Source organism: Pelodiscus sinensis, chromosome 29 (assembly GCF_049634645.1).
Source record: "Pelodiscus sinensis isolate JC-2024 chromosome 29, ASM4963464v1, whole genome shotgun sequence".
Lineage (NCBI taxonomy): Eukaryota > Metazoa > Chordata > Testudines > Trionychidae > Pelodiscus > Pelodiscus sinensis.
Window position 1 is genome coordinate 8,821,361 of NC_134739.1, and position 13,652 is coordinate 8,835,012.

At 61.4% G+C, this 13,652-nt stretch overlaps 1 protein-coding gene across 1 annotated transcript; it reads right to left on the reverse strand.

Annotated features, from left to right (window-relative positions):
* Nucleotides 1-2,526: 2,526 nt before the first annotated feature.
* TUBG1 (tubulin gamma 1) lies at nt 2,527-13,570 on the reverse strand. Its single transcript, XM_075911336.1, has 11 exons — nt 13,411-13,570; nt 12,933-13,045; nt 11,173-11,340; nt 10,821-10,889; nt 9,355-9,434; nt 8,633-8,759; nt 7,147-7,233; nt 6,775-6,924; nt 4,866-5,018; nt 4,274-4,435; nt 2,527-3,198 (listed from the first exon to the last, which is right to left on the reverse strand). The coding sequence occupies exons 1-11, from the start codon at nt 13,541-13,543 to the stop codon at nt 3,001-3,003; spliced, it is 1,440 nt and encodes a 479-aa protein (XP_075767451.1). The 5' UTR covers nt 13,544-13,570; the 3' UTR covers nt 2,527-3,000.
* Nucleotides 13,571-13,652: the final 82 nt, after the last annotated feature.

The window sequence follows — 13,652 nt, forward strand, 5'->3', positions numbered from 1 at the left end:
GCCGGCTCCCTGCTGACATGCTGCGGCCCCTGGGCAGGGGATCCCTTGGGGCACGGGAGGGACAGCAGCCTGGCATCTGTGTCCAAAATTGGGGCCTGCACTAGCAAGCATCCAGGGCAGCCACCCCTGCCTGAGTCTCCAGAGAACCTCCGCCCCTCATCCGGAGAAGGGAAATTGCCACCCTCAAAAGCCTACAGCTGTGTGTCCCCTGGGTGCTCCTGTGGCCGGACAGGACTGGGGCAGCAGCAGGATCTGCTGGGGGTGTTTCCCGGTGGAGCCCGGCGTGGGTAACCCAGCTGGCCTCTTGTTCACCTGTTGGTGATGGAGCCCTGCCCAGGTTGGGAGGGACCGGTCTGGAGCAGTGAGGGTGGGGCTGATGTGCAGGCCTGGTGGTAGGGGGGTGGCAGGCGGGGAGGGGGCAGAGCAGACCTGTGTGTTGCCCCCTTGGCCACCACTTTGTGTGCTGGGAGCTGGGGCCTTGGCCCAGCCTGCCCTAGAGTCAAGCTGCCCACTTAGCCGGGCACTGGGGCCTCGTTCTGGGCCCTGCTGGGGGGATTGCGATTCCTTGTGGAGTCAGTGCCCCAAGGGCCGAGGCTGGCAGCTGGCCATGGCAGATTGGGCTGGTCCCTTCCCCCAGCCCGAGAGCCCTGGCACGGAGCCAGAGCGCCGGGGAGCCGCTATCCCACCTTGCCTTGCTCTGACCTCTGGCATTTAATCAACACTGCAGCCACCTCCCCCTGGCTGCCGGCCCAGCCCCCCCCCGCGCCCGCCTGGCAAGCAGGGGGAGGGGGCCATCTCCAGCATGCATCTGTGCCCAGGCGGGCAGGGAGCTGGGCTGGGCACATGGCAGGGGACTATTTTTAGCTCCCATCTCCTGCTGCTGGATCAGAGGAAAAGGCTAATTCTCACCTGGGCTGGAGCCAGGGGTGCCCCCTCACTTCCACATGGGGAGGGGGTGTTGTCGGGCTGAATCCACCCCAGCTGGGGCTTTGCTGTGGTGCCCAGGTATGCTCTTCAGTCTGGCAGGGTGGGGGTCTGTGCCCAAGGGGCTCAGGCGAAGCTCCACCCCAGGATCAGCGAGCAGCCAGGGCCTGGCAGGAGCTCTGGGGAGGATCAGCCCCAAAGCAGCGAGGGTGCCCTCAGCCTACTGGGGGGGAGGGGAACGCTGGCTGCATCTGAGCCATGGCATTTGTAGCTCTGCTCCCCCCCCCCCCCCCCCCCCAGCAGGGCCAGGGCCCGCACACAGCTGGCTCCTCTTCTTACTGCTGGGCTGTTCCATGGCCACTAGGGCGAGAGGGGTCACGGGGGAAACGTGATGTAACGGGGCAGAGGCCACCCCCACTTTTGGCTCTCTAGTGCCTGGCACTAGGCTGCTGCCAGGCCAAGCACATTAATCTGCAGGGGCTGAGGCCCCCCTGCAAGACAGAGAAGCATAACCCAGTCCAAAGCTGCCCTAGGGCCAGAGGCCAGGCACTGGTCTGGGCAGCTCACCGGAGCTGCTTGGGGCAGGCTGGGTACCTCCGTGGGGAGCAGAGGCTCAGGCTGGGGAGCAAGGCGGACAGGACCCTGGGTGGAAGGAGTGGAGCTCACCACTGGAGCCCCTCCAGAGGGGTGCAGGGAGGTTCCACCATCGACACTTGCCTTGACAGCGGGACGGCAGGCTCAGAGCTCGGCTCTAGCTGCAAAGGGATGAGCTGGGCAGGGCCCTGCTCTCGAGTCCTCAGGGTGGGTGGTCAGCTGCTCACAGGGGCCTGTTCTGGCCTTGGCTGTAGCCAGAGCCAGGCCCTGTACATGGCCTGCCGGGAGCCCCAGCCTGGCTGCAGCAGGTGCTGGGGGGGGCCCTGCTGCCTTCACCTAGCATGGCTGGCTCGGGCTCCATGCAGGGTGCAGCATGGCTGACCCCTCACTCCCGGGCTATGTCTACATGGCAGTGGGTTTGTGCAAGAAATATGCAAATGAGGCTGAGCATGGAATAGCCTCATGCCTCATTTGCATACTTGAGCAGCCGCTTTCTGCTCAAGAAGCTTTTGCTCAAAAAGGAGCCGTCTACAGGGCTCCTTGTGCAAAACCCCCTCTTGCGCAAGAGCCGTTTTTCCAGGAATAAAAAAGCTCTTGCGCAAGGGGGGTTTTTGCGCAAGAAGGAGCCCTGTAGACGGCTCCTTTTTGAGCAAAAGCCTCTTGCACAAAAAGCGGCCGCTCATTAACGATGCAAATGAGGCTTGGCGCTATTCCACGCTTAGCCTCATTTGCATATTTCTTGCACAAAACCGGCGCAGTGTAGACATAGCCCCAGGCTGCCTCCTGCTTGCTGCCAGGAGAAAACACTTTGCCTCTCCCCTGCAGGGTTCAATGGGACTTGGGGGGCAGGCCCACGGGACATCCCTGAGGGAGCTAGGGGGCAGCTGGCTCTGTAGGCCCCCCTGGCTTTTGCCCCAGCAGGGCAAGCCCTGCCAATACTGGCTGAGGGGTTGGGGCTGCTGTCACCCGCTCCCAGCTCCGGCAGGCCCTGGGCAGCGCAGAGAGGGCTCCTTGCAGCAACCATCTTTTATTAAAGCAAAGTAATCTACAAAAATAGATACAGCCCACGGCCGTGCCTGCCGCTCTGTGCCAGCTGGTCAGGCACAGAAAGAACAAGGCTGAGGGCCTGTGCAGGGGGAGCCGAGGGGCCCAGCTTAGCTAGGTCCTACCTGCTTCCCCTCTTAGCTTTGGCCCCTTGCAGGCTGGTGCCTCTCTCGCCCTCCCTGAGACGGGGCGAGCTCCTGCTCCCAGGTGCATGGCAGCGGCAAGGCTGGCCTGCCCCGAGGGACCCGTGGCTCTGCCCCACGTGAGGGTGACTCCCAAGCATGCAGTGCTGCTGTGCCAGTGAGCCCCACTCCGGCCCTCCCCAGGGGGCGAGGGCGTGAGCAGAAGTCACGGGGATAAAACGTACACGGTGGCTCGTGGCCACTGAAGCTACACGGAAAGGGAGGAGTCGGGCTCCCCAGCAGCGCCTGCGGCCGCTCACTGCTCCTGCGTGCCCCAAGAGATGTAGTCGGGGCGCGTGGCGGCGTGGTACTCGTCCACCAGCTGCTGCACGATCTCCCGGGAGTTGTCCAGCTCGTCAAAGTTGTCCTTGAAGATATCCTCCTTGCGGAACTGCTCCAGGAAGGCCTCCCTCTTGCGCAGCTTGTCGTACTGACGGCACGTCCGCTCGAACAGCTGTGCCAGCCCCAAGGCACCATGAGTAAGTGGGGCCCGGCCCTCACCCCATACACCCAGGGAAAGTGACTGTCACCCAGGGCGGGGGAGCATCTGTGGCCATGGCTACGCTGGGTTATCACTTGGGGCTGATGCAGAGCAAAGCCATGCAAAGGCCCTAGGCCAGCGAGGGGCAACCAGGGCTAGTGAGTGGCCCACCTCCATCTCAGCTGCAAGATAAGTGGTGGGCAACTTGTGGCCCACTGGGGTTCCACCTGTGGCTCGCCCCTCCTCCCCCCACCTCTCTCATGGGGGGCCCTTCACTTACCTGCTCCTCCCCTGCCTCCCAGCACTTCTGAAGCGCCATGAATCGGCTGATTTGCACTGTGCCTGCTTCTCCCAGAGCTACAACACCCCAAATCCGCCAATTCACAGTGCCACAAACGTGGCTGTGGCGGGGGAGCAGGTAAGTGATAGGCGCAGTGCGCAAGAGGTGGAGGAAAGGGGGCAGAGAGGGGGTGCGTGGGCTGCAGGCAGACCCCTAACGAGCCACCTGGGGGCTGCAGCTGGCCCACCACCACTCTAAGCAAAGGGCTCAGAAACCCTCTGCTTTGGGGCTCCATTGTGGCCTGCTCCCTGAGCCGCTTTCAGCGGAGAGCTTTGTGCTTTCCAAGGGGCCAGGTGACACTGCCAAGGTCACGGAGGCAGTGGCAGAGCCAGGAAGTCAAACACAAGAGGCGGCTTTCCCTCCAAAGGCCGTATAGCCCTGCATATAGTGTCCGGTCCTGCCGATGGATCAGAGGCGCTGGGGAGCTGGGCCCGGAATGACTTTCTACTGAAGGAAATGCTGCAAGGGGACTGATTCACCCCACTCCCCCATTCCAGTCTCTGCCTTCTCGGTCCTGGATGGGCCTCCGCTCTCCACAGCACCTCTCCCCCCACTCCCCTTCTCTGGCCAGGTAGGAGGCAGCCCACCACTTTCTACCCCCCCGCAGATCCCCTGGCAAGCACAGGCTACAGCCCCTACTGGAGGGAGGAGCGTTTGGCCCACATGGCTGCAGAGCAGTTGGGGGGAGGCAGCCTGGCCTGTACTCACCGAGGAGATGTTGGTGTGGTTTGCCATCATCAGCCCACTGACGCGGTGTGCGGACGGCAGGTACGGGGACTTCCTGGACAGTGCCACCTGGATGCTGGCAGGGCCCCAGGGGATGAAATTGGCCAGTTTCCTCTCCCGGATCCGCTGCAGGCTCTTGTGAACCTGGGGAGACACAAGTAACAGGTGGCAGCAGGGCTCGGACCCTCCCCAGCCACCTGCCCTGGGAGATTCCTGCCAGCAGTGGGGCCAGTGCCCCAGCAAAGGGCTGCTGCCCTCTGCCGGGCTGTCCTAGCTGCTCTGCTGGGCTGAGCTGCACCTGAGCGACAGGCACTTGGGGCAGACACGGTGCCCCCGTCCCATGGTAGCTTGTGGGGCAGGATCTAGGCAACTGCCTGCTGGCTTTTCTCAGCGTGGCCGACCTGCAGTAGGCCCGTGCCGCACCTGCTGTGTTCGCCCAGGGGCTGGCTCTGCTGTCGGCGGCTTGCTGCAAGCCTGGCTCCTCGCTGCAACTGCTGGCTTGCTCCCCTGCTGCCCACATTCAGCCCTACTGCCAGGGCTGCGTGACTCAGCCAGCCCCCAGCAGCTCGCTCACCTGCGTAGGGTCCACCTCGCCCTGGATGATGTTCAGGATGGCGATGTAGCAGTGGTTGGTCTGCCTGTCCCGCCCGGTAGAGACCATGACGTTCTTAGGCTGCAGCAATCTTCTCATTACATCCAGGACTGTGGTTTTCCGCACGCTGGCCACCTGCAAACGCCAGGCCGGGGCACTCAGGGCGAGGCCAGCCTGCACCCTGGCCCAGGGAGCACTGGACTCACACACGGGGCAGGGGCTCGGCTGAGACCAACCCCTGCCCCAGCCTTGGGCCAGCCAGTGGGGGAAGAGAGCCACACGCCCTGTGGGATGGGCCAGTCACACACACAGGCAAGGAGCTGCATGCAGGAGGTCACAGGACAGCGGAGGCCAAGCCTGGGGCTTGTAGCGATGCCCCTTCTAGGAGGTGCCAGGGAGCCGGCCCCATTCCCCCATCCCTGACAGGAGTTGTCAATCCATGCTGAGGAAGGCAGCTACTGCAGCCGCGAGTGGGCCCTGGCCCCGTGCTCTGTGGGTGTCTCACTGGGTGCAGAGCAGCCAGGGTCCTGCACTGAGCCAAGGCCTGGGGTGCATCACTCAAGCTCCCTGCTGCCTCCCATTAGCACAGGGCAGAAGGTGAGGGGCTTTCCTGCTGGGATTGCTGCCAGCAAAGCCTCCCCACCCCCACTCTGCTCTTCCGGGGCCCCATGAGTCCTGCACACGGGGGGGGGGGGATGGGGTTTGGCACAGCACTCCCATATGTCCCTTAAGGCACCTGGCCAGGCTGCAGCTCAGCAGCCTGGCACATGCCCCAACCTGCTGCAGCGAAGGGTTGATTGTCGGCTGCACAATGTGCGAAAGGAAGCTGCAGGCCAGGCCCGGGAGGGGGAAGCCCCAAGCCTGAGCCCACGCGCGGGGGCAGCGCTGCAGTGCGGCTGCTCGGTGACTGGGGGGCGCGGGCTGGGCTGTTAGGAAAAGCTGGCCCCCGTGGTGGCCGGCCTGAGAACAGCCAGTTCTAAGCAGCTGCTGCTGAGCACTGTGGGAAATCAACCCTCCCCCAAAGCCAGGAGGCGATGCCTGGCTTGGAGGCCCAACCCCTCTGCCCTAGGCTGGGCACGTCACGCTACGCTCTGCTGGCCAGGCTGCCAGGGAATGGCAGAGAGGGGGCCCCAGCTGACAGTGGGCAGGGCGTGAGACACGGATTCAGCTATTGCAAAGTCCCCCTCACCCCCCCCCCCGAGCAGAGAGGACAGAGCACACAGGGTACCCGTTTCAGAGCCAGCAGCCTCGCTGAAATGCTTCTCTGAGCAACGTCCTGGGGAAATGCAGGTGGACGGGAGGAGAAAGGGCCCGGTTAGCTCAGCAGGATGGTGACATGGAGCCATCACAGCATCCCAGCCCAGCCTCCCTTCACTACGGCCCCGTGGAGCCCCGGCTCCGGCTGGGGACAGCGATCCGGACAGGATAAGCAATGGCCAAGGGCAGCACAAGTGGCCTGCTCGCCTGCCTCTAGCGTCACGACCACGAGTCTCGGCCGAGGGGGCTGGTGCCTGCGCTCCCTGGGGAGATCCCTGGGGCTGGTAGCCACTATCCCCCAGGAGCTGTGCAGTGCAGCAGGCTGGAGCTGAGCACCTGTAGCCTGGGAACAGCCTCGCTGCATTCCCTGGGAGGGCAGCGCGAGGCCAGCTTGGAGCACCAGCCTTGCCACCTGTGGGAGAGGGCTGCCTCAGGAGCCAGGCAAGGGCCACTCAGCAGGTCGGGGGTGGGGAGCAGGGACCTGCCGTGCCTGCGGCTAAGCAAGGAGAGTGTGGGGCGTGGAATGCATGAGAGCCCGGAGGCAGGGGGCTTGGCTGAGGTGCAGCAGGCGGCCAGGAGCTGGCGGGGGGATGGCGCAAGGCTGCCCGCGCGCCTGGGGACCTGCAGCACGTACCGACTGGTCTGTGGTGAGCGGCGTGTAGCCCGTCATCAGGAAGTGGAGTCTGGGGGTGGGGATGAGCGAGGCGATCAGCCCAATCAGGTCGTTGTTCATGTAGCCGGGGTACCGGAGCGTGGTGGTGCTGGCAGACATGATGGTGGAGACCTGGTACAGAGAGGGCAGGGACGGTTCGGGGGCAGGGCTCTGGAGTGATTCCCTGGAACCAGAGCTTGGCTGGGACTCCCCTTCCCAGGCCCTCCCACAGAGCTACTCATCAGCAGAGGGCCCAGCTCCTCCCCACCCCCAGGCCCTGCAACTCCAGGTGAACCCAGCCTGGAGGAGGTGTGGCTAAGTCCCCAGGGCAAGCACTCCTCAGGGGCTACTCACCAGCTGGTTGATCTGGGAGAAGGACGGGTTCTGGATGTGCAGTCGGTCTGTGGCGATCCGGTTCAGGGCTGTGTTGTCCAGAACCACCTACCAAAGCAAGTCGGCCCCATCAGAGCTGCTCTTGGGGGCTGCGGCCAAGTGACTGAGGTCTGCTTCTCCAGGCGAGAACCCAGACCCATACAGCCTCAGCCACCTGGATGCCATCACAGAACTGGGCCATTGGACACATGAAACCATGAACTGACTCACTCTTGGGGCCAGCTATCCCTGAGCGTAACTGTTGCTCAACAGAAAGCTGCTCTCCTCCTGTTGGGCCGTGCTCCCCGGAGCCATCCCAGGACAGCTCTGCCCCACATGCTTACCCCCAGGCCCTGCTCCTCCATCCTCTAGAGAGGAGAAAAGAGGAGATAAAGGGGGGAAGTTGTAGAGGTCTATAAAATCATGACTGGCGTGGAGGAAGTGAATAAAGAAAAGTTAGTTACTTATTCCCATAAGAACTAGGAGTCACCCAATGAAATTAATACGTAGCAGGTTTAAAACAAACGAGGAAGTATTTCTTCACAACGCACAGTCAGCCTATAGAACCCCTTGCCAGAGGACGTTGTGACGATGAGACCTTTAACAGGGTTCAAAAAAGAGCTTGATAAATGCATGGAGGTTGGTCCCTCAGTGGCTATTAGCCAGGATGGGCAGGGATGGTGTCCCTACTTCTCTTTGTCAGAGGCTGGGAATGGGTGACAGGGGAGGGATCACTTGATGATTCCCTGCTCTGTTCCCTCCCTCTGGGGCACCTGGCATTGGCCACTGTGGGCAGACAGGACACTGGGCTAGATGGACCTTTGGTCTCACCCAGTCTGGTCATTCTTACGTTCTCTAGGCCCAAGCAATCTTGCAGCAGTTTAAAAAAAAAGAGGGGAGGGAGTGAAGGTGGCGTCCAACAGGGGCTGCCAATGCAGCTGTGCCTCCTCCTCTGAGTGCCAGAGACTAGGAACCACCTGAGAGCAGGCGCCCTGGTTAGTACGTGCCCAATGGCCTTGGGCAGGTCCTGCTGCTGGAGCCTTGGGTTCAGACCCTGGGGCAGGGAACCATACTCACCCCCTGGGTGTACACCAGAGCCCCCCACCAAGTGGCCTCTGCTCCTGTGAGCCCAAGCCCCGGAATAGTAGGGAGAGCAGAGAAGCAGCAATGTTGGGGGTGGGGGACAGCTCGCCCCCTCCATCCGCTCAGTGTCACAAGGGCCCTAGCTCCTCAGGCCCACCAGCCTTGCAGGGGAGAAGTGGAGCTCTGGGCAGTCTGCTGGGGCTCACCAAGTCCCTCTGCAGGCTGCTGGCCCTTGCCTCGGAGGGGCTGCCTGGCAGGGCTGTGCCATGGAAACGTGGAGGGTGAGCTGTTGACTGGTTGGTGCAGTTAGAACATCTGGGGCTCCCCTGCAGAGAGTCGGGGCTGGCTCCAGGGGCCCCGCTCCGGCTCGCGGCCGGACTCTTACCACACAGTCGGCATTCTGAGTCAGCCTCTTCAGTGTCAGCAGGGAGTTGTATGGCTGGACCACGACATCGCTCATCTCATCCTGGTTGGGGAAGACGGAGTAGGTCTGCACCAGCTTCTTGGGATACCTGTGCGAGAGAGCGCCCGGCCCCCGAGCGGGTTAACGCCACAGAGCCACCGCCCAAGCCTCCCCTCCCACGAGTTCCCCGCCAGTCCCCAGCATGCCGGGCGGTGGTGAGTCACCACGCAGCATGCCAAAGTCTGCTCCCAGGGAGGAGAGGAATTTGTCCCAGCAACGCTGCATCTTACAGCACAGGAAGAAGCTGCCAGACAAAGCCACAGGCAAGACTGAGCCATCCACCGGCTGATTAAGCAGCTGCTCCCAACCCTTTTCTCCAGACTGCATGCTGGGGCAGGCAGGGGTGGCTGCGCAGGGACTCTGGCTGCAGCCTTCCACCTTGCCCAGTGCGGGCAGAGCCTCAGAAGGCAGCCGTCTGATCAGAGCAGCTTGGGAGGAGACAGGGAGTCTGCAGAGCAAGGGTCTGACTCCAGAGCCTCTCCTGGGCACAGCAAGAGCCGGCCCTTCCCCCGGGCGGCCTGCCAGGGATTGCACAAGACAGCGTTTGGGTGGGGGTGGGGACCCAGCTCTGAGTCAGCCGGCTCCAGCTTCATGCTTTGGCAGGACGCCCAGGCAGGGCCAGCCTCCCCCTGCAGGGGACTCACCTGTCATTCAGCCGCTCCAGCAGATAGGAGCCCAGCCCGGAGCCTGTTCCACCAGCAATGGAGTGGCACAGCACAAAGCCCTGGAACCAAGGGAAGGCAGCTTAGCAGGGGCTTCCCCTCATTGGCAGAATGGGGCAAGCCACAGTACTGGCTAATGCCAGAGCCTAGGCCAGGCCAGATGGCAGCTGCCGCCCTCTGGCCCTGTGCCAGGAATCGCTGGGGCGCGCGGGCAGTCCCCAACACTCCGAGCGTAGCCCCACGAGGCCCGGAGAGCTGCAAACCAATCCCAGCGCTTCTGTCACAAGCACAGGGGCTCCCTTCTCGGCACCCACCGAGAACAGCGCTCCCCGCTCACAAGCCTTGCGGAGGGCCCCCTCCCCCGAGTTCAGCACTTCCCAGGAGCCACACAGACACCGGAAGGGACCCTGTTTCCCCTGAGGCCTGTTCAGTTAAACCAAATAAGCTCAGAGGTGCTCTAAGCCTCTCCCCCAGCTGCTCCTCAGTCCTCTTGCCACCTCTTATTTCCTATCACCTTTCCCCCCTCCCCCGTTGCCATGCAACCGCCAGATGTAAACAGCAGGGGGCTCTGTCTGCTCAGGGGTGAAAGTGAAACAGGCGCAAGCCCAGATGGGATCCCATGGCTGGACGGAGAGTCCCTCCTTCCACAGCATCACTGATAGCAGCAGAAGGGTCAGAGGGCCAGGCCTGCACATGGAATCTGACAGGCTCAAGCCCTTTGAAACCAGCTGCCACGAGCTCTTCAGAGCCGATTCCGAGGCACACAAAGCCCTCTTGAGAACACCTGCAGGCTGCCACTCCCGGCACCAAACTAAACACCCTTCCGCCTGCGACGCCTTGACAGAGCAGGCAGGTGCCACTTCAGCAGCGCTCTTCTTGGAGCAGGAGAGTCATTGGAGGGCAGCCTGGAAAGATGGGTACCAATAGGAGCGGACAGCACAGGACAGCACGGGGCTAGCATGTTCTCCCTTTGGAAGCAGAGAGGGGAGCTATTCAGGCCAATACTAAAGGAGACAAGCAGGAGGAATGGGATGAACTGAAGAAAAGGTAAATGGAGGCCTTCCTAGTTGTGAGTCCTGGTAAGGGCCCATCATCTGCTCTGGGAAGAGCCTGCTGCTGGTGCTCTTTGTAACTGGATTTGGAAAATGTTCAGTAAGGAACACAGCAGGGACAACTCCTGCCTGTCTCAGGTGGGCCCGGGGTGAAAGGGAAGGTTGAGAGGATGTGGCAGAGATGAGAAAGGCCTCCTGCCTAGGATTAACCCTTTCCATGTGTCTGTTGCCTAGCATCCAGATTCCTGACCCCCAAAGATCTTCAACCTGCCAGGCTTCCCTACAGACCTTGCCTCCACGTGGACAACACAGCAGAAACCTTAGGGTCGGGCTTGCCCTCCGAAAATAGCAGCCTGGCTCAGAAAACAACGGACGAGGGAATCCTCATTTCCTTACCTCTAGGCTGTCGCTCCCATCAGCCTCTCTGTCTATGATGTCAAAGATATCTTCATGGATTTTTTCGCCCTAGCGAGATAAAACCAAAGCAAAGGTATCGTTCATTGATTTTCCCCAGGGGCAGCTGCAAGGAGCCACTTCCCAGACACATTGCAAAGCCAAATCAGCTGAGAGACGAGGCTTCCAGCCATGCCGGCAGACAGTTGGCTGCGAGCTGTCACCTGCAAATCACCGCTGAAAGGTGCCACAGCAATCACATGCCAGCACCTGCTGGGAGACCAGACATCCCAGACAACATCTCCAGCCCAGGGATCGGAGTTACAGTTGCACGGGCCAGTTCCAGCCCTGTTACCTGGGAGAAGCCGCTGGCCCAGTTGTTCCCAGCCCCACCACCATGCTCAGACAAGTAGATGTTTTCTGGGTTGTACAGGTTGGCGTAGGGGGAGTTCAGGATGGAATGGATCACTCGGGGCTCAAGGTCCAGCAGCACAGCTCGGGGGATGTAATGTTCGTCATCCGCCTGCACAGAGAAGGACAAGAGGGCCTAGAATCAAAACGAGGCACAATTCCAGACTGTGACAGAGGGTGCCACCCACTGGTGAGAGAACAGTATAACACACCTTTACTGTGAGAGACTGTACAGGAACTGCATTGGCTGTACTGTGGGAGCCCCTAGTAGCCCAGTCATGTTGGGCATCACGGAATAAAGACATGGGCCTGACCCAAACAGCTCCCAACCAGAGTAAATATGGAACAAATATGAACTGCTCCTTTGGTCCCCAGCGCTCTACACCCATCGTCCTCTACAGCACATCAGGCTCTACGCCGGGGTGGGGAACCATTGGCCTAATCTTTTTCCCTCCAGGTGCAGATTTTTTCCATCCATGTGCAAAATACATTTTGATGTGCACCAGGGCATGTGCAAACATACACCACCAGTAGAAACACAATACTAGCTGTGGGTGTTCTGCTAATCAGCTGGGAGGCATTGGAATTGCTCCTGAGTGGCTGCACAAGCACCCAGCTTACAAGAAGCACTGCACTGACCCATTGGGTGCGAGACGAGGCAGTGGATCGGGGCACTTCTCTGATGCAGTTCTGTTTGGCGGGGGGGGGGGGGGGGGGGAGAAGCACCGGTGGCTTCATGTTGCCCTGTGCTCGCAGGCAGCACCCCATGATTCTTGGCCAATGGAAGTGGCAGGGGAAAAGCCTGTAGGAAAACACAGGGACAGGCTTCCCTGCCCTGCTGTTCCCCCAGGCGAGGGGGAGGGGAAACAGCAGCATGCAGATCCACTTCCTCCCTGCACAAGGCAGAGCTGATCATACAGGGGTTTTAACGCTGGCTCCCTGCTACTCTCCACTGCAGCAGGGAGCTGGTGCGCCAGTTACACAGTCTCCAAGCCTTGGCACCAGTGCCAGCTCACCCCACTGCAAGGGTAAGCTCCAAACCTTATCACAGGCCAAATCGGGGCAGGATCCGGCCTGTAGGCCATAGGTTCCCCATCCCTGCCCTAGGCCATGACAACATGCTGTTAAGCAGTAGATCTTGGTAGAGAAACCAATGACGTAAATGAGCTTTGGGCTGGACTGAGTTCATCAGCCCCTTTTCATAATTCAAATTTGAATTGCTGGATAGACAAAATCCCCAGCGTGTCCTCAGCAGGAGGAGTTAGAGGTGGGGTTTGTTCTCATCAGAGGAGATAAGAACCATCAAGAGGGAAGGGTTTTGACTAGGAGCAGACTTTGTGGACTGACATAACAACTGAATCTCACTACTGCTGACCCCACAAGCCAGCCTGGGCTCCAGCCAGAGAGAACAGAGAAGAAATGTGGACCAGAAACTCTTGAGTAGGATCCCCCCTGGGCTCTTGGAGGCTTTGGGAGATACCAGCATTATGCCAACAGGGGGCTGGCAGTGCCAGACTTCCAGAGCTTCATCTCTGTGGCGGAGTGATGCTTTTGTTTTGCAAGAGGAGGCTCAGAGGGGAAGCCCTAGGAAAAGGGCATCTGGCCGAGCCTGGGCTGGATCTCAGCGATGGACTCCGGCGGCGGGGAGGAGCAGAGCTCTCTGGAGCATGCAGCGCAGAGCCCTGGTGGGACGCCCCCCCTTACCTGGTAGAAGAAGACGTCTTTGCGGTCGGTACCCTCGGTGGCGAACTCCTCAACGATGCCCTCGGGGCTGATGCCGTGCTCAGCACACAGCTGCTTCCAGAACTCGAACCCGACTGCAGGAGAGAGCGGCCAGAGCTCAGCCTGGGGGAGGGGAGATGAAAGCCCCCGCAGCACGCCCCCAGCCAGCCAGCCCAGGAGGGGGACAGGCCTGGCCCTACTCTGTGCCTCAGTTTCCCAGAGACCCCCCCAAAGCCCCGCCCACAAGCACAGGTCCCACGCCGGGATAGGTCCCTCCCCCCTCACAAGCCCCGCCCACAAGCACAGGCCCTGCCCCGTACAAAGGCCCGCGCCGGGATAGGCCCCTCCCCCTCACAAAGCCCCGCCCACAAGCACAGGTCCCGCCCCGTACAAAGCCCCGCGCCGGGATAGGCCCCTCCCCCTCACAAGCCCCGCCCACAAGCACAGGCCCCGCCCTCACTCTGGTTGCCGCACTGGCCCAGCTGCAGGGTGATAATCTCTCGTGGCATCTCGGCCGCTGCGCCCCGACCCGGCTCCTCGTTGCACCGGTCGCCTTCGCGTCCTCCCGCCCGGCGCCCAGCGGAACTGAGCATGCGCGGGATGCGCTTCCGGGTCAACCAGCGCGCTAGGCCGGCCCCTAAACATCGCCCTGGCAACGTGCATCGGAAGGAGGGAAAAAAACCTGCGCGCGCACAAAAAAAC